General features: G+C 36.6%; 1 protein-coding gene across 4 annotated transcripts in view; it reads left to right on the top strand.

Moving 5' to 3' along the window:
- Positions 1-20,926, top strand: part of LOC127446798 (interleukin-1 receptor accessory protein-like 1-A) — a 146,890-nt gene that overhangs the window by 111,026 nt on the left and 14,938 nt on the right. For all 4 annotated transcript variants that reach the window (XM_051708020.1, XM_051708019.1, XM_051708018.1 and 1 more), the window contains 3 exons: positions 13,623-13,755; positions 15,004-15,149; positions 18,238-18,384. In XM_051708020.1, the coding sequence (XP_051563980.1) occupies positions 13,623-13,755; positions 15,004-15,149; positions 18,238-18,384 (426 nt within the window). The remainder of the gene's footprint in view (positions 1-13,622; positions 13,756-15,003; positions 15,150-18,237; positions 18,385-20,926) is intronic.

Here is a 20,926-nt window from a genome sequence, read left to right as displayed (position 1 = left end):
AGCTTCCACCAACCATGACACAAACCCAGATCAGTCTGATTCTAAAAAAGGACAAAGATCCAAGCAAGTGTAAAAGTTACCACCCAATTTCCCTGATCCAGTTAGATGTAAACATTTTGTCCAAAATTATGGCTAATCGATTAAGTAAATTTATGACATCAGGTGGGGTTTATTCGAGGCCGTAGTTCTCCGGTTGCTGCCATCTCTCTTGACGCCGAAAAGGCGTTTGATATGGTAGAATGGGATTATCGTTTTAAGATTTTGGAAAGGTATGGGTTCGGGAATACATTTATTGGTTGGATTAAGTTACTTTATAGACACCCTGTAGCAGCGGTGCAAACAAATGGGTTAATTTCAGATTATTTTACTCTGGATAGGGGCACCCGGCAGGGTTGCCCTCTTTCCCCATTATTATTCTGTCTTGCCCTGGAACCATTAGCAGCCACGATAAGAAAGGAGGATGATTTTCCAGGGGTGACGGCGGGAGGCGTAGTGCATAAGCTTCTGCTTTACGCAGATTATATTTTATTATTCGTCTCCGACCCCACTAGATCCATGACTTGTCTCCACAGAATTATTAACTCCTTTTCCAAATTTTCAGGATACAAAGTCAATTGGTCTAAATCCGAAGCTTTGGCTTTGACAGCGTACTGTCCAGTAACGGCCTTCCAGCCGGGTGCCTTCCAGTGGCCCAAACAGGGAATGAAGTATTTGGGAATTTTATTCCCAGCAAATTTGTCTGATTTAGTCAGAGATAATTCTGATCCCTTAATAAAAAGATTTTCGAATGATGTGGACAGGTGGGCTTCATTACACTTATCGATGATTGGGAAGGTTAATGTTATTAAAATGAATTGCATTCCAAAATTTAACTACCTGCTACAGTCTCTCCCTGTAGATGTCCCTCTCTCTTATTTCAAGCAATTTGATAGCACAGTGAAGTCCTTCATTTGGAATGGTAAACGTCCCAGGTTACATTTCAGTAAGTTACATAGGCCGATTGACAAAGGTGGGTTAGGCCTACCCAAGATGTAATTTTATTATTATGCATTCAGTCTTAGACCTTTGGTTCATTGGTCGCTTCCACCTGAGAGAGCTTCTCCCTGGTTTTGTATTGAAAAGGAAGTTCTTGCACCTATCTCGTCACTGCAAAGCCTTTCGATTAAACTAGCTGGAGAGGTTAAGTCGCAACCCGTTATTTTGCATTTGCACTTGATATGGACAAAAGTGTCCAGATTGTTTAATTCTGATATTTATTTAAACGTAGCCTCGAGCATATAGCTGAACCCTAAACTATGTATTAATAAGTCCCCTTTCTGTTGGTCAGATTGGATTGTGAGGGGGGTTAATACACTTGGTGACCTGTATGAGGGTGGAGTATTGAGATCTTTTGAAAATTTGATTCAACATTTTGGGATTCACAGATCTCAATTTTATAAGTATTTACAGCTGCGCCACCTGCTCTGCTCTATTTTTGGGAGTAGCATACAGCCCCCTAGAGCAGCAGATACTCTGGAAGTGGTGATTGCTGCTTTTGGGAAGGGTCATGAGGCATCAGTGTATTACTCCTTGTTAATTCAGAGTCTGGGGGACGGAGCTTTAAATTCTCTTAAAAGATTATGGGAGAAAGATTTAAACTTGGTATTGGAGGAGGGAGTGTGGGCAAGGATTCTAAAAAACATAAAGTCTGCATCTAGAGATGCAAGGGTTCACCTTATGCAATTTAAGATTTTACATAGATTTTATTGGACCCCCTCTACATTGTATAGGCTTGGTCTTAAGGACATACCCATCTGCTGGCGATGCCGTACTGAAGATGGAGACACCATCCATGTTTTTTGGGGGTGCCTTAAGATCCAAGAATTTTGGCTGAAGGTGCAAAGTTCTGTGTGTGATGTGTTGGGCACTCAGGTCTCGTTCTGCCCCAGTCTCTGTATTTTGGGAGATAGGGAGGTCATGGATTTGGTAGATAAGTACATGAAGGACTGGGTTTTGACCAGTGTGATGATTGGTAGGCAGGTTATTTTGAGGAGTTGGAAGTCGGATGGAGCACCCTCGTTCCCAGAGTGGTGCGCAGAGATGGGGAGGGTGGCTGCCTTCGAGGAGGGGTCGAGCATTAGGATGGGGGTTAGGGAAACTTACAATAAGAAATGGGGCAATTATTTAACATTTTTGAGGGAATTTCGAGGTGGGGCGGTGGAGGGAGTAATTTAGTTTTTTTTTTTTTATTATTATTATACTTGATTATTGTATGTTATTTTATGTTGTTGTTTTAGTTTTCTGTGTGTGTGTGTCTATATTCTATTGACCACAGGGGTGTTCGTGAGGGGGTCAGGGTGGGTTGAAAGTTTGGTAAGGGGAGGGGATATAGTGGGGATTTAATGATTTAAAGTTTTTGATTCATTATATAGATGTTGTTGTATTTTTTGTGTTAATTTATGAATCAATACAAATTTTAATAACAATAAAAAAAAATTATATATAACACAGATAACAGTTATATTTAAAGATAAATATGTGATCTTATTATTCATAATTTTATGACATCATCAACTAAAGTAAAAACCTTGGATTATCTTGGATTATTGTTATAACAAGTCAGAAAGACGGAACATTTGAATGACATTGTGCTGGATCACTTTATTGTTTTTTTTTGTTTGTTTGTTTTGTTTTGTTTTGTTTTGTTTTTTTTTTCTGGCAGCATCAAATACGGTTTACATCATTACAACAGTCCCTTGAGAGAGAACCTGACCGCTATATTTCAGTGATACAATAAATGACAAAAATAAAATGAGAACAGACCCCAGGTTCATTTGATTCCTTTTCTGTTTTTGATAATCCCATTTTTAATGGATATGGTGCTGACACTTTTCCTTAAAGATTATTTTCGAGAAAGAAGCCCTTAAGAACACGCAAGAGCATCCATAATAAGCAGTACAAGTAGATGGACATACAAGAATACATGATGGTAAAATAAGGATTATTATTGTTTTATGTTGTAAAAGCATGATGAACTGATGAAGCGTGTCAGTCTCACCGCCATATACGTTTTTCACGCAATATTAGCTGAAAAAGTGTTCACGGATCCTCACTTCGAAAATCTACCAGAAATAGTAGACCATCTGGGCAATTTTGGGACACTCATTTCAACATACTATGATTCGGGACACCATAATTCTAATCTAGGATACTGTTTAGGGCAGATAGGGTGCAGATTGGGATGCAGGGAATGTAGCAGATGTACCGTCCTCTGTCTACAAATGGATTGTGGAAATTTAATGAAGCTTCATTATTACTTGCCAATTGTGTGCACTTTAGTAGTTACACTGAACATGAATAATTGATTCATGCATTATACATTTGTCCACGAAATCAACGTGTAAGCAATTAAATGAGTTGATATAAATGAATGCAGATGAATGCAGCTCTTAATTACAATGGCAGCATTAGCGCTTATAGAATACTTAGCGCTAGGACGGATCAGGAGGGAGTGTGTGTTTCTCAACCATGCATATTTTTTGGCCCATGAAGATGATTGGCTTATGAGCATAAGTTACAGTAGGTTAGGTTTAATCTTAATACACTGAAAAATTAATTCTAAATGGTGTGAGAATAAGTTAAATTATATAACAATAAGATTTATTCTAGAAATAATGAGATATATTCTCTGTTAACAAGTCTTAATGTACAATTATGTTTCTCAGGTAAATTTAACTTGATTGAACTGTTTTCCTGGTTTCCCATACTGTTAAAAGCAGTACTGTCACATATCTGGTTGGCAATATGCACATGGCAATTATATGTAGATGGGGTAATATGTTGTAAAAACAGGCATTGTACATACCATATATGGTTATTTCGGGGAGGAGATGGGGAGGGGAATAAAGCATGTGCATGTATGCATGTATTTTTCGCTAACTGGGATTTATAAAGGGAAGTTTGCGCAGGTTCTGCCGAATGTACGGTTTTATAAATCTGAAAACTTTTATGAAAACCCGTTTAGGCGTACGCCACATTATATGATAAAACCTACCCACGTCTTTATACATGAGGCCCCAGGTTTCAAAATGTTCCACCCCAGTGAAAAAAAAAAAACCTGCAAAAAAATCTGACAGATTAATATGAACACTTGGGTAAGGGATAGAAATGTGCTCAGCCTAATCATTGCAAGATAATGCAAAGCAGACACTATGAGTGCAAAACATCAGAAGAACTAATGATAAAAGTGAAATGTTGTAAAATTATAACAGTATAATCGGCCAAACCTTTTGTTGTTTCTGACTGTGTGTGACACCTTCCACTCTGCATATCCTTCTGAAGAATTGCAGTGTTAAAAACAAGTGTCTGACATTTATTTTTAACATGATCCCTGAAAATTTGAGTCTGATCTTAACTGTTGTGGCACATTTTAGTGTAGTTTTGTGAACCTGTCCAAATGTAATGCAGGCTTTGCAAAAAAGGCTGTTATTCAAGAATGCGGCAGCGCAAACTATTTTAAATCTGACAGCAAAATCGTAACTTGTAAACATATCACATTTCATTTGCGAAGAGGCTCAGCAGCAAAAAACGGGTCAGTTTAATTCAGAGAGTCAGAGAGAGGGTGGAAAATGGCCATAAAAAAGTAAATGATGACAATTTTTGATGCAAAAACTTCCCTAACATAAGGGAAAAAATAAAGAATAAAAAAATGCATGATATGATCCCTTTCATTTTAGTGGAGGAGAAACAGAGGTAAGGCAGATCACTCACTGACAGGTAAAGACATAATGTGCTGCTAAAACACAGCAGTCCTTACAGGCTCCTCCTCCTCCTAGTAAGAAGGGGAGTATTTTGTTGTTCATCAAAATTTTAAATTTAGGCTTAAAGGTGTAGGTTGCGAGCGACATCTAATGAAAGAAATTGAGTGACAAATGGAAATTAGAGAGAGTGATTCTGGAGGCAAGAAAAGCATTAAAGAATGAGCAAGGAGGTTCTGGGAGATGGAGACAGAATTTTGAGCCGGTGGAGGAATACTTAATGCTTTTAGAATGTACCACGAGGGAATCACTTCTCGCTGAGCACTTCCTGCAGAAATCTTATTGGACACGCACAGATACAGACTTAAACACAGTTCTATAAGTATATAGTAGGTAAGAGGATCTTGCTGGTCTAATACTAGTTATTTTCAGCATTTGTTGATGCCACTGTATTATACTATGTGATATGTATGATGTATATGGTCCTTATTTTCCTATAAACATGCTTATTATGAAAGATGAGCTATCGAAATCATTTTTCATGCTTCCTGTCATAGACGTGGAACAGATGATGATGTGAAAGGATGGGATGATGGAATGATGAATGAAGAATAGAGAGGGAGAGAAATGAGTAGAGTGTGCTGTGTGTGAACCCAGCACATTCAAACATTATTAATGACAACAGGGACACGTACACACACCCATGAGTGCACACACACACATGAACACAACTCCAATATCGCAGACAAACAAGGGGGGGACAAGCGAGACAGAAGAAAAGAGTTAGAGAAAAGAGGCTGAGCTGACTCACATTCAACATGAAAAGAAAAGAATGTGACCTTTCTTCTCTTGTCTCCATGTGTCTCCATGCAATCGCCAGCCAAGATGAACAGATAGAATGGCACCAATGCAGAAAAGACTTACAGGAAGCTAAGCTCACACGTCTGTGTCATACTGAATGTAATCAACTCAAATTGAACAGAATCAAATAAAGTGTATTGAATAGATAAATCTGAATCAAACTGATGAGACTTCAGACTTAAATGGTTAGTTCACCCACTGTTATTATTCACTCAACCTCATGTTGTTCCAAATTCATATGACTTTCTTTCTTCCGTGGAACACAATAGGAGATGTTAGGCAGACTGTTAGCCTCAGTCACCATTCCCATTCATTACATTCTTTTTCCATACAATGAAAGTGGATGGTGAGTAAGGCTATCATTCTGCCTAACATCTCCTATTGTGTTCCAACACATAAAATGATGAAAGAATTTGAATTTGTGGGTGAACTATCCCTTTAACTAAACATATTCTAACTTAACTGAAATATATTCGCTGTATGTATTTGCTTTTCTTCCTCCACAGAAAGAACACACAGATAACACAAAACATATGTACACACAGACGTTACAGAAGTGGGAAGGATTTGTGCAGAGGTATTCAGAGAACACTTCTTAATATTAATCACCCTTGCCCAAAATAATACAGTTGTTGCTAAGCAACCATCGGAAGATGAGGGCATTTCTCTAAATAAACATCTCAATTTATTATTGGCTAAGATTGGACACTGATATCCTTAAAGGAACAGTGCAAAAACAGTTATGTACAAAAGCTGTGTTTCTGTTGTTCGGATTTTGAGCTAAATAGCTTGGAACCAGATGTTTGCAAGACCATTTTCAGCAATTAGGCCATGGTTGTGGATTAAGTGATGAATTAAATGATTAATTTGTTTTGCCATTTTCTGTTAATTCAACATAAGTAGACATTGCTATGTAACATTTAGTAGGCAAGTGAGGGATTGTAACAGCCAATGAGCAGCAAGTTCTTAACTAGCCGCTTCACATTTTGTGGCATACCATCCGAGTCACATGATTAAATTATACGATTTTAGAAAGCAAGAGACCAAATTAGAGATGACTTAACAGTGTAAAGAATGTTTTGTTATGCAACCTAAAACATATTCTTTGTGTGATAACATCTAAATGAAGTCAAAAATATTATTTAATATGACTAAATACCTGGCTACATAGGTTACACTAGCTAAAGTAACTTTTAAAGGTCAGATCAAGTAGAAATAGTTCCTTTCATTTCAAATAGCACATTACCCCTTTTTACAGTGCAAAGGACCTTTTTATTCTTTTTTTTGAAGTGTGAACTACTCTCTAGAGTGATTTGTTCCACATTTTGGGTGCACAAGGCCATAGTTCTAATCAAGCACATGCCCCTGTTAGAGCTATTATGACCTTTCATGTGCAGACAGGAGTACACTAGCATGTAGATGGCTTCAAAGCTACTACTGAGTTGATTTAACTACTATATGAACTACATAAACAGTTAAAGAAACACTGTGAGCCCAATTTAAAAATCTGTTTGGTCCACCACTAAATTACACAATTCATTCACTGGTGAGTGAAATCTAAACATTTACCAGCCAGTTGCCAAATATATACATTTTTTGTCATATAGCACGAAATTTGGTTGCAAATGCGAGTGATTTCCTCTCATTGTAATTGAGAGTTGCACATAGAGTAAAAGATTGATCCATGGCTTTTGAGAATCGATATCGAATCAACAACAAAAAATACAAATAATAAATATAATTTTTTTGCCCAGCCCTATTAGGTGTTCTTGCTCTGGTGACTGAGCTTGGACCGTGCACGCAGCTGAGTCATGTTCAAACATCTTCTTCTGCCAGTGACTGTTATAATTTGACTCAAGCACAGGTCAAGGTGCTGTGCGTTGTGGTAATTGATGAGACGTGATATAGCTTCTCAGTGACCAGTGACCAATGACCATGTTGTGGCCAATTACATTTTATGTTAAAATGGATATAATTGGCAGACTAAATAACATTTAACTTAAACTGGGCATTGGTGCAATTAGATTGGTTTGTTAGTATTAAGCTAAGACGGAAGAATATGATCTGCAAAAATGGAACGAGTACCTTTCAAGTCTAAATAAAATTGTAAGGAGTAAAAAGTGAAAAAAATTCTTTGAAAATATAATTAAGTACAATTATTCAGTTTAAATTGTACTTAAGTACAAATCTCCAAAAATAATACTTAATTATAGTAATGAAGTATAATTACTCAAGTACTTAACACCACTGCATAAAACCACCTCAGACACAAACATAGTGACATTTTCACACACACTCTATTTCTCTGCTCTGTCTATCAACTACTTCTGCAACCTTTGATGCTTAACCCATGACACTATATCCTCTGCATCTCTCTAAAATGTTTGATCTCCGTCCTAGCTTTAGTAAGAAGAAATCCTATTATCTGACATTCCACACCGGCCCATCTTTCTTCCTTTTAGTGAGGTTTAGTTTCAGCCGTAGCTTCAACCATAGATAAACCACTTGTCACTCTGGTAACAGACTTATACTCACCTGCATTCAGAAAAGGAGTATTAAACACATGCATACACACACACACACACTCACACATGTGTCAAACACAGAGCGTTTCACAGTCAATCATCTAGAAACTGCTGGGAGTTACACATACTTGAACAAACTGCCAGTTTAGTGGGCTCAGCCCTAAGAATAATCAGATCAAATCAGATTTGCAACCAAAAACCACCTCATTTGTGTCCATCCTGACAGTTTGTCAGATATCCAGTGTTTATTATCCTCCCTGTGGGAATTTGAGTGCACAGTTCTCATGGACGACTCGTACAAACCTCAAGAGAACTGAAGAGAGGGCGAGATAGAGAATAGATCTATACAGCTGTATGAGATACCTTTAAAGAAATAGCTTTTTTTATATTAATAATTTGTTTTCTTCCATGGAACACAAAAGGAGAAGTTTATCAGAATGTTCTTTTCTACATAAATAAAAGAACCATAATGACACAACATGAAATTTAAGACATTATGCAGTGAAAATCTGAGCTGTAGCCCTCACATCTCACTTGTGCCTTTGTGCACATTTAAACATGGTTTTAAATTGACTGTTCTATTGATTTTGATCAGACTATCCTAATTCTGTTAAAAAATTAAAAAAGAAATAATAAAAAACAAAAAATTAACTCCTGCCTTGTACAACAGTCACGCACCATCATGAAGTCATGTGAATGAGATTTAGCACCCAGCTCTACACATGATCTCACAGGGGTTTGAAGGAGTTTGAATCTGCTGTCAGCAGAAGAAAACTGAAAGAATGAGAGAGAGAGTGCTGAGGCAGTGGGTCGAATATGTGAGGGTCTGCTGAAGTACTGGTATATCTGGATTTGGATTTATTTTGGAGATTGAAGCAGATTCTCTGGAGAAATACAGCCTGGCAAGGAGGCACATATTTGTCTTCGAAAGCATCTGAAGTCACTATTCACTTACATTATGGCAAAAAACCACGTGAAGGCTTTCAAAAAATAAAGAAATAAAATCATACAGACTTTTGAGTGAGAACATAATGGCAGATTTGTTTATTTTTGTGAATATTCCAGGTTCAATACAAGTTAAACTCATAAAGTTGATTGTGAAAAAAATTAATTTCAACCTTTTTAAAAAAAGCAAAAATCTGGGTTACAGTGGAAGTGAATGGGGCCAAGCCGTAAACGTTAAAATACTCTGTTTTTCAAAAGTACACACACAAGACGTAAATAATATGCGTGTTAACATGATTTTAGTGTGATAAAATCACTTAATAAACTTTTCAGTGTAAAGTTATATCTAATGTTTCAGCTTCATTGCTATGACGACAACACCATAAACCCTGTAATCCCACAAAAGTGACAATTTAAACAACTTAACAGCTCAAATAATACACAAGTTTTAACATAAAAAAAATTAATTTAAAGTGCTTACAGTTAATAAAATTATAAGCTTCACATTTCTGCCTTTAAACCCTCAAAAAATTTGCCCCATTCACTTCCATTGTAAATGCCTCACTGTATTAAAATACATTTTTGTGGTAATCAACATCAACAATGTCGATTGAGCTTAACTTGTACTGAACCTGCAATATTCCTTTATTAAAGCATTTATCTAGAATAGTTTAAAACAAATGTGTGTATTTCTATGCATTTGTGTGCAGTCGGTGTTTTATAACAGAAACATTTCTCCTGTTTCATATACTGTCTATCTCCCTTTACAATTCATATGAGCACTAAAAAAAGATTAAACTGTACTAATTGTCTTTTGTCTCTCATTTCCACACTCTTCTAGAGTGAAACACTGCACACGCACACTGTAACCTCTTGGGCTTGGTGAGCGAGGTGCTGAGGCAGGGTCTCTATTTTGACATCACAGAGAAAGGATGAGGGGAGTAAAGGGATGGTGAAAGGATCTGCGGAGGAGTACCTGTTTAAAAAGCCCTATTCTATACAGATAATTAAGGTCTTACACGTCCCTATTGGGTTGCACTGCTGAGGAACAAACCAGGGGAAAAATGGGGAGGGTGGGGGGAAAGTACAGGGGAATGAATAAAATATGTACATTCAGTGGCTTTAGTGGCTTCTGAATCTTTCCCCCACTGTATTGAGTGAAGGTCAAGATATTGGCGTATTAAGGTGTGTGTGTGTGGTTGGGGGGGGTAGGGGCAGGCAGGTTTAAGTGGTTTACGAGGACTTTTTTTAGGTTACAAACTGGTAATTACAAGGGTATTATGCTATAAATGTGGTTTATGAGGACATTTCTAGTGTCCCCATAATTCAAATTGCTTAAAAAAACATACTAAATGATTTTTGTGAGGGTTAGGTTTAGGGTTAGGGTTAGGGGATAGAATCTATAGATCGTACAGTGTAAAAATCACTATATCTATGGAGAGTCCTCATAAGGATAGCCACACCAACGTGTGTGTGTGTGTGTGTGTGTGTGTGTGTGTGTGTGTGTGTGTGTGTGTGTGTGTGTTTAAAAAAAAGCCCAGTCAGTGTTTCTGCAGTGTCTGTAAATGGAGCGTAACACAGCAAGCAAACATTCAAATGTCCCTGGATAGGGCTTAGAGGTCCCTCTGGAGGCATTATTAAACATCTGCTGCTGCTGCTGCTGCTGCTGCTGATGGTGCTGCTGCTGCTACTTTAAATGATTCTGTAACGTGTGTATCCGCTGATTTGGAGGCAGGGTGACCTGAAGATGACAGAAAAGACTACAACTAGATTTGCATTTAGATTTACACAGAAGGAAATACCAAATACTTGCAAGGCAGCAAAAGAATAGTTTACAATTTTAGGTAAGTCTAGGTTTCCGGCTTTTGTTGGTTGTGTGTAAATAAAATGTTGCATCAGAGCCAACTTAAACTTTGGCATTGTCATGACTAGAGGTAGACAGATATATCGGTTTTTACATAATATTTGGTGTGGATTGTTGCTTTTTGGAACTATCGGTTATCGGCAAAAAAATGTCGATAGTTGCTGTAGTTTTTTCATCCTTTCGTCATTTCAGATCATTTTCTGTCTGATATTAGCCTTTGCAGTTGCTGGACCAAAGCAATGGAACAGTCTGCCTGTGTCTGTCAGATCTGCTGCCTCTTTATACGAATTCAAGTCTAAATTAAAGACTTACTTTTTTACGTTGGCATATAATTAGTTTGAATATTTTATATGTTTACCCTATTTTATCCGATGTTTAATGTTATGTCCTATGTATAGTAAGTACATTGTGGTTGTACAGCACAGTGGTCAACGATTGTTGTTTTTATTTGTGCTTTAATAATAAATTTATTGATTGATTGATTGATTGATTAAAGATGCCTTTAGATGAAAAAATAAACACTGCAAAAAAAGTATTTTTGTCTTGTTTTCCTGTAAAATTTTCTAAACATTCTTAAAATGTGATTTATTTACTTGTCAAGCAAACTGGCATAAGATTTTAAGTCTTGTTTTAAGAGAAATCTAATCCAATTTTGTGAACTTTAGACTTAAAATAAGAAAAAAAATCTGCCAATGGGGTAAGAAAAATAAACTTAATTCAAAGGGAAAAAAAGTTTATTTTTCTTACCCCATTGGCAGATTTTTTTTTTTTTTTTTTTTTTTTGCAGTGAATGTTAGAATGGAACTAAATATAAGACCAATCACAATCCATTTGCACATATTACAGTGATATTGTAATTTTTGGATGATTTTCAAACTTTAAAAGTAAGTATCTTTAAAAACCTAAAGAATTAAGTTGGTTTACATAGACCAAACATTGATTGCTTGTGAGGCTAGGTGTCGATACAGATTTGATTAGATTCCGATTCACAAGATCTCGGTTCAGTTTGATTACAATTTTGATACGAGTTGATTCTATTCTGATTAATTTCAGTTATAATGTCCATTTTGCTTACATATTAAATAATTTTTTTCAGCTAATGCTGTAAATTTCGCAGGGAACCTTCTGACTTGGTACATTAGGAAAATATTAATTTTAAAAATTAACAACAGGGTCCAAAGTATGCTTTTTATTAAACAGATATAATAATCAACACAACCAAAACTGAAGTTAACTTTAAAAGTAAAAGTAAAAGATCGATCTTGGGATTTTAAGGATCAATATCGGGATTGTTCAAAAGAAGATCACAATTAATTGGAAAATCCTTTACCCAGATCATCACAACTTTCAAGAAACAGCTGAAGACATGCCTCTAACATGAGCACTTAATTAATCCAAAACTATATATAAAAGGCACTTCCTATTAACAAAAAAATCTCTGTTCTCTTTTTTTCTTGACCCTTCCACAGTAACTTCTACTTTAGCTTTTGTGCCTCTCTGGTTTACTCTTGAAATTCATTATCGTGGCAGTGCTAATATTGTTGGATCCTGTATGATAAAGCATTAAGCATCTGCTAAATGATTAAATATAAATGGTTTTAAAGTGTCTTAACTTTAACGTCACAAATATAATTTTTATTTATTATGATAGGTCAACAGAACAACAGACCCAGTTTCAGCTGAATTCTGTGACTTGATGTCATTTACAGTATGTGTGCTTGCTGCTGTTTTCCAGACCGTGATCTCAGTGTCTCTTTGATCAAATGCTCCACATGTACTGAACATCCTGGAGAGACACACAAGCTATTTCTGGTTTGTTTGGGGGCCCGGAGCAAGATCTTCTCTGGTGCTGGGCCCTCTTCGTTAGCCATCTAAAGACATGCCTAATTAACGTCAAACAGCTGACAAACATCGCAAAATTAAGTCAGAAATAACACCTCATCCACAACTAAAGAAAGAAGCACCATTGAAGATTCATCTTAAACAACCATGCTCATACATTTTGAATGTGAAGACATTGTACAGTATTTAGGATTTATTGTTTAGATTTTAGGTTTTGATTTCAGTGCAACGGGGTTAACGGTGCGATTCCCCAAGGTACTTCATTCTTGAATGTAATGAATCAATTATTGGTCTAACTTCTAAACAAATAGAGTAGAATAGAATGCTTTGAAAATGTTATTAGAAAGAAATAGTATACCACTTGATCACAGGGAAACCCCTAGGCCTAGTGGACAGTGCGGGGAAATGAGACATTTGGTTTGGTTTTCAAATCCATTTTGCAATTGATAAAATCTTATCAGTTTGTTCAGAAAATGTATATACTAAATATCCTATGAATCTAAATGGCTATGTAGACATCATTATATTAATAATGTTACATAGTTATAGTAATGATGTAAGCATCAGTACAGGGCCGTAGCCAGTGGGGTGAAAGGTGATAATGATTCTAGGGGCCCAAAAGTCCAGGGGGCCCCACAACAAATTCTGAACTGTATTTTTTAATAGGAAAGGGGCCCAGGTTACCTTGCTATGGCCCTGCATCAGTATGATGCCAACACACTGTATCTGTCACTGTGGAAATGTCCTGGTTGAAGTATAGCCTATCAGTGACTTTATAAACACAGTATAATATGGCCCTTAAGATGTTTGGTATTAATGTGTAATCACAAACCTCTCTGCCCTCTGCAGGAAGCATGCTGAACTTGACATGCAAAGCTTTCTTCGGGTACAGTGGTGACATCAGTCCACTTGTTTACTGGATGAAGGGCGAGAAGTTCATTGAGGACATGGACCAGAGTCGCATTCGAGAGAGTGAAATAAAGTAAGAAAGAACACAATGCAAACAACAGTAAAAATGTGCAGTTGTGACAAAAAAGTTGTGAGAACTTGTAAACAGTAGAGTTGCATATAAATTAAAGTACGTATCAAATAATCTACCCTGCTGAAATTACCATCTTATACCAGTATGGGTTTTAAAGTTCATGATGGTTAGTCCTGGTCTGTCTGGTGGGCTATCATAGCCATGCTGTTCACCAATAAAATTTAACTGATGAAGCTGGTTGACCACAGAAGTCCAAGAGCAATCTGGTTTGGGACACCATGCCATGCAGGAGAACGGCATTTAAAAAACAACATATTGGTGACCAGTTATGTTGTTAGGCATTAGCTCTCTCAGAAAATAAAAGCAAGTACTGTATAGACATACATACCAAAATATATGGAAACTGACTCAGACAGAATATAAAATAGTGCTAGTAAAATGTGCATGTTCCATTCTCATACTTTTTGGTGTGTGGATGTGAGAGAGGTTCTTCTATATTGCCGCTTCAGTTTATAGATGTTCAAGTGTAATTTTTACTGGAAAGAGGACCACAAGGGTATAAATGCCACAAGCCATTTTATAACTTTAAGTAATGCCACTGTGAGCCAGTTGTGACCACTGGAACTTTTACTTCTCTCAGTCCTGTCAGTTATGACACATTGAAGTTGAAGTGTTTACTTTCTGTGCTACTAGTTGTATCAAATGAAAAAACAATTGCAAAAATCCTGTTTTCAAACAGATTTCCCAAACACAAAAGTACATGAAAATAGTTCTTGCCGTCAAATCGCATATTCAGTACGGTAGGTAGTAATGCACACTTAAATATGCAGCAAACTGTCGACAGTAGATTTTCAATTACTGATATCACAAGCTTGTATATGAGCCTATTTATAGCTGTGATGACACACTATTATTATTTCTCCTGTCTGAAAGAGAGCTGGATCAGAGCAGCGCTGAATACATCCTAATAACACAACCAAATGTACCGCACACCATGCGCTGAATGCATCTGCATTTACATGCAGTTATGGAGCAGCAAGGTTAGCAGATTTTAAATGAAATGTCAGTTTCAAATGATTCAGCCAGGACAAACAACAGAGTGAATGTGTTATTATTGTTAAATGAGAGCTCCATTTGTTTAGTGCTGACCAAACCCAGCGCATTTCCTTCCAACATGTTTAGTCTTTAAAAGCTGTTCAGTCTAAAATAGCCCCTTCTTATAGCTCATTCTCATGCTCTCTTTGTCAGGACCATCAGAGAGCACCTGGGTGAACAGGAAGTGTCCATTACTCTGACCATAGATTCACTGGAGGAAGGAGATCTGGGTAATTATTCTTGTTATGCAGAAAACGGCAATGGGAGACGACAAGCCAGCGTACAGATCGGAAAACGAGGTAACATATTTAATCATAACACAGAGGCACACATGCAACCATGAACTGGACAGTCATACATACCAGCGGCTTCTAATCTAAAGGATTGTTCACCCAAAAATTTAAATTCTGTCATCCATAATTAATTCCAAACCTGCATAACCTTTCTTTCTTCCGTGGAACAGAAAAGGAGATGTTTTGAAGAATGTTGATGCTGCTCATTTCCAAACAAAAGCAGACAGTGATCCAAAAGGGACAAAAAAATACCCCAAAAATGCAATAAAAGTTGTCCGTGCAACTTGCACTTCTTCTGAAGTCATACAATAAATTTAAGTCATTATTCGCTGAAAATCTTCCTCTGTGGTGTAGTTGTCTAATCTCATTCACACTTTCACATATTCAAGCTTGACGTCACGTCCAGTCATGAGACATGTGAAAAGAAAACCAATAGCGTTTACTGTAGCGTTAAGCCAGACGTAAACCAGTTTGAATAAGCATATGTGCAACTGAGATTGGAGAGCTTTTTTGTATCTTAATGATACTTTTATTGTGCTTCTTTGAACTTTCTGGAGCTTGACAGCCCCTAGTCACTGTATGTTTTCATTGTATGGTAAAGAGCAGCACAGACTTTCTTCAAAACAGCTCCTTTTGCTTTCCACAGAAGAAGGAAAAGTTAAACAGGTTTAGAATGACATGACTGAATTTTCTTTTTGGGGTAAAATTTTGCTTTAAAGTACTCTGGGATTTCTTTACATAAAACAGCACAGCATGTTCCTGTGTCTTCCTCCATGTCTGTCTCTTTCTTTCTCTCTTTTAGGGAGATACATTGGCATCTAAAATTCACTCTCTTTTTGCAAAAGCTGCTTTGAAGGCATCCTATCTTCTCTTTTAATGGCAGTTCAGAGGAGGAGACAGCTTCAGCAGTTCAGACACATTTTCTCCTTAGCCCAACTCAAACTTCATTCAACTGTTCTCTTCTCACTCACATATATACACAAATGAATACATACACACACACACACACACACACACACACACACACATACTCTTTCAACTCATCTCAGCCATACACACACCCTCCTGCAGATAATCTCAAAGCACACACTCACACAAACACACACACACACACACATACAAACCAAATCTCCCATATGCACACCCTCTCTCCTTCAGCTCACTGCTAAGCACACACACATGATTTGAGAATCTGTCAGCGTCTCTGAAGCATTTAAGTGTATCTTGCGTGTTTTCCTCCATTAGCTGTAGCACTGCTGATTCACAGTGGAGCTCTGAACAATATGAACATCATTAGCACTTCATCATTCTGAAGTCATTTCTTATTTCTCTCCCCTCGTGTATGTGTGTCTCCTTTTTCCTCTTGTTCATTTGTTTAAACGAATTTAGTGTGTGAATTCAGTCTGCACTAAATAAACCCTGCTGAAAAAGAAAACAGAATGAATTGGAATATATAGACTATCAATTAATTGCCAACAAAACCCTTCATCAGCCAACTAACTAAGGACAATGCATCTATGTGAACTTCTGCAGTTAATCCAGGATGAACTTCAAAGACATTAGTCATTAATCTTACAGTTCATACAAAATCTTTGTTTAACACTGGCCCTTAACACTTACTTAGTTTACTAATTTTAAACCATGACTTGCACTGCACATAAATAACTAATATTGGCATTATATTCATGCTGGTTAGCCAGAGGGGAACTGGCCCCCACAGTGAGCCTGGTTTCTCCCAAGGTTTTGTGTTCCTTGCCACAGTCGCCTTCAGCTTGCTCACTGGGGTTCTAAATACAATTATTATTTAATTATTTTATGATTTATTTTTATACACTATTTACAATCATATTTAATCAAATTGCACAATGATGACTCTTAAGACTTTATAGATACAGTATTGCAGTTTCATTGTCTGTTAAAGCATGATTTTCTGTAAAGCTGCTTTGAAACGATGTGTGTTGTGAAAATAAAAATGACTTGACTTGACTTTAATTTTCATGCTGGGCTGGTTTATGCTGGTATTCTGGTATACATAGCCACAATATACAACAGTAAAACATAGCTGGTGAAGCTGGTCTACCAGCATGGTCTTTCTGGTGAAACAGGTTGACTAAGGGGTTGTTCACACCAAACATGTTTTGTATCCATCTGCACTGTTTTTCAATTGTTTTTCTATGTAACGTGCTAGATGGACGTGTGGTTTGTTTTTTTCCAACTTATTGCATCCCATGCTGCTGACTAGCATACAAAACACAACATACAGTACTGTGCAAAAGTTATAGGCACTTAAGATGTGTCTTAAGATAGTTATTTATATCTTCAGCTTTAGTATGTCAATAGGAAAAATACATTTTAGATTCCCAAACATTACTTTTGCAAATAGAAAAGATTAGAATAGAAGAACAGGGTGCTCTGCAAGAGATGGCATTGCCCCCACAAAGCCCCCCACTGAACATTGAGTCAGTCTGAGGTTACATGAAGAGACAGAAGCAATTGAGACAGCCTAAACAGATAGAAGAACTGTGGCGAATTCTCCAAGAAGCTTGGAACATCCTATCTGCCAACAACCAACAAAAACTGTGTCCAGGTGTACCTAGGAGAATTGGGGCTGTATAAAGGCAAAGGTGGCCACACCAAATATTGATTTAGCTTTTTTATGTTTACTGGACTTTGTATGGTTAATTGTTAAATGAAAACTATTTATGTCATTATTTTTGAAGACATCCTCACTATGCAACATTTTTCACAAGGACCTAAAACTTTTGCACAGTACTGTACGTTGGCATTTTCTGCGTGGAAGTCATTATATGAGAGTGTACAGTATATAAAAAGTAGCTTTGGACATTCTTAGAAGTACCTTTGGAGTACTATATAAAAACACAGAACATTAGTGTGGTAATCCCACAGTACAATGGTTTATATCCAAGTACTTTGTTATATCTGATCCCATTTTTTGCAAGGAGCTGAGGAGTTGAAATGTTGGCTATATGCTAATATTTATGTTTTCTAGGATACATTGTCAGTTTAGAGAACTTTATATTAATTTGTTGTTCTGTATCTCTCTCTTGTTTCTTTCTGTTTTTCTGTCTCTCAGTAGAGCTGATGTACACTGTGGAGTTGGCTGGTGGGTTGGGTGCGATTCTGCTGCTGTTGGCCTTGTTATTGTCTTTATATAAGTGTTACAGGATTGAGCTGCTGCTCTGCTACAGACATCATTTTGGAGGGGAGGACACAGACGGAGGTAAACACTGCACACACTCCCCCTGCTGGAGTTACTGAGTATAGCACTGCATCAATTACTATTCTTTTCTGATTATTACTAAGCATAATTGTAACCAAATATACTTACTTTCAACAGAAGCATTGTAATATTCCTTTTAAAACATTGTTAAAATGGTTCTTTGCTCTTTCTTTATTCCTTCTTTCTCTTTCTTTTCGTACTTTCTTTCTTTTAACATCATTTTCATTTTTAAATCCTTATGTTAGTCCTGAATGTCATTTTTGTTTTCAAATATTTTTTATGTTGAAAGACACCCTTTTTATGATTTTAAAAGGTCTTTCAAGTTGTTTTAATAAATAATTTTTGATGGACACTTTTATCTTGGGCTATAGATATGTTCAGAGGAAGCATTTTAATCAGGGCCGTTACCGCAATATACTTTCAGGGGGACAAGTCTCCTCCAATAATCAGATATGGCCAGATTGTCCCCCCCAATAATTGATATCCTTGATGCTGTTCTGCTGCAGTCCATTATGCATCACCATTCGTCAATGTCATTTGAGATTGAAATCAAATCAGTGAAGGCGGGACTTAAATTTAAGACGCTAAACGGGAACCTCGTGGATTATTTCAGCACCGCGCATCAGCAAGCAGTTCAGGTTAAGAGTGTTAGTGTCATGTGTGATGTGAGTATCCAGTGTTGTATAAAATATCCATTTGTCAAACTTGAGTAAAAGTAAAGATACCTTCATGGAAATTGACTCAAGTAAAAGTTAAAGTACACTACCGGTCAAAAGTTTTGAAACACTTGACTGAAATGTTTCTCATGATCTTAAAAATCTTTTGATCTGAAGGCGTATGCTTAAATGTTTGAAATTAGTTTTGTAGACATAAATATAATTGTGCCACCATATTAATTTATTTCATTATAAAACTAAAATTTAATAAAAAAATAAAAAAGTTTTTGAAATTAATGACTTGGACCAAATAATAAAGAAAAGCAGCCAATAAGTGCCCAACATAGATGGAAACTCCTTTAATACTGTTTAAAAAGCATCCCAGGGTGATACCTCAAGAAGTTGGTTGAGAAAATGTCAAGAGTACACGTCTGCAAATTCTAGGCAAAGGGTGACTACTTTGAAGATGCTAAAATATAACACAGTTTTGATTTATTTTGGATTTTGTTTAGTCACAACATAATTCCCATAGTTCCGTTTATGTTATTCCATAGTTTTGATGACTTTACTATTATTCTAAAATGTGAAAAAAAAAATTATAATAAGGAATGAGTAAGTGTTTCAAAACTTTTGACTGGTAGTGTAGCTCATGAGAAAACAACTTCAGTAAAAGTATAAAAGTAACTCATATTAAATTTACTTAAGTAGTTAAATGTACTTACTCATTTAATGTACTTACCCCCCCCGCCCCCCCCAGCAAGATGCCGCCCTTGGCAACTGCCCATGTCGCCCATGCCTAAATCCGCCACTGCAATATTTTCGTCTATTCTCACCCAAAACCAATTGGATCCGTTCAGAAGACATTGGTGAAACCACTGGAGTCTTATGGATTACTGTTATGCTGCATTTATGTGCTTTTTGGAACTATCCCTTTATTGGCGCATTCAAGTCACAACAGATTGATCGTATTTATGGGATGAGTCTAAATGAACACCACAGTCCATAAAAATTGGAACATTGAAGGAGAGAGTTATATTAGTGACCAGAACAGAGACTTGTGAGGGTGGGCTGTTTTCATTTGGGCCAATAAGCAACCACCCAGAACACCCTGGCAACTGCAAAGCAATGTGCTGAAACACAGTTAAAATAACTTAACAACAGCATAGCAACAACCTGACAACCACCTAGAACACCCTGTCAACTGCAGAGCAATGTGCATAAAACACAGAAAACAACTTAGCAACAGCATAGTAACAACCTGGCAACCACATACTGTAGCAATGCACCAAAAACACAGCAGAGATCACCTTGACAACGACATAGCATGCCCTAGCAACAATCCAGAAAACACTAGTTACCACATACAGTTGCATAAATGTGCTACAAATCAAATATAACTCTTTAGCAACCACCAGAAAAATAGTTTTGCTTAGGCAAAGACCATTCACATCTTAAAATATAAAAATAAATATTGTTGGACATTTTCATGAGCGCTGGTAATTATTCATACACATCATACATTGTTTATATTTAAAATGTAAATGCATGTGATTGACTTTTATAAGAACAGATCCCCTGGAAAGGCGGGAGACTGATCACACATAACTTCATTATTTAACAGCTTTCATAATATTTAAGCCTAAACTTATCAAATTAATTAGTCCAAAATATATATACATATATATATATATATATATATATATATATATATATATATATATATATATATATATATATATATATATATATTAACTCACATGAGCAGTTTCTTGTCTTCCCCAGTGGAGACATGTAATCTGACGTGCGCTTCGCTTGTGATTTTGATTCATTCAGACTGCTTTTTGAATCTTTTGTCCAGTTCAAATAAATCAAATTTAACAGATTTG

Source organism: Myxocyprinus asiaticus, chromosome 10, assembly GCF_019703515.2.
Source record: "Myxocyprinus asiaticus isolate MX2 ecotype Aquarium Trade chromosome 10, UBuf_Myxa_2, whole genome shotgun sequence".
In the NCBI taxonomy this organism is placed as follows: Eukaryota; Metazoa; Chordata; class Actinopteri; order Cypriniformes; family Catostomidae; genus Myxocyprinus; species Myxocyprinus asiaticus.
Note: the sequence above shows the minus strand (reverse complement) of the source record. Positions and strands in the feature narration are given on the sequence as shown.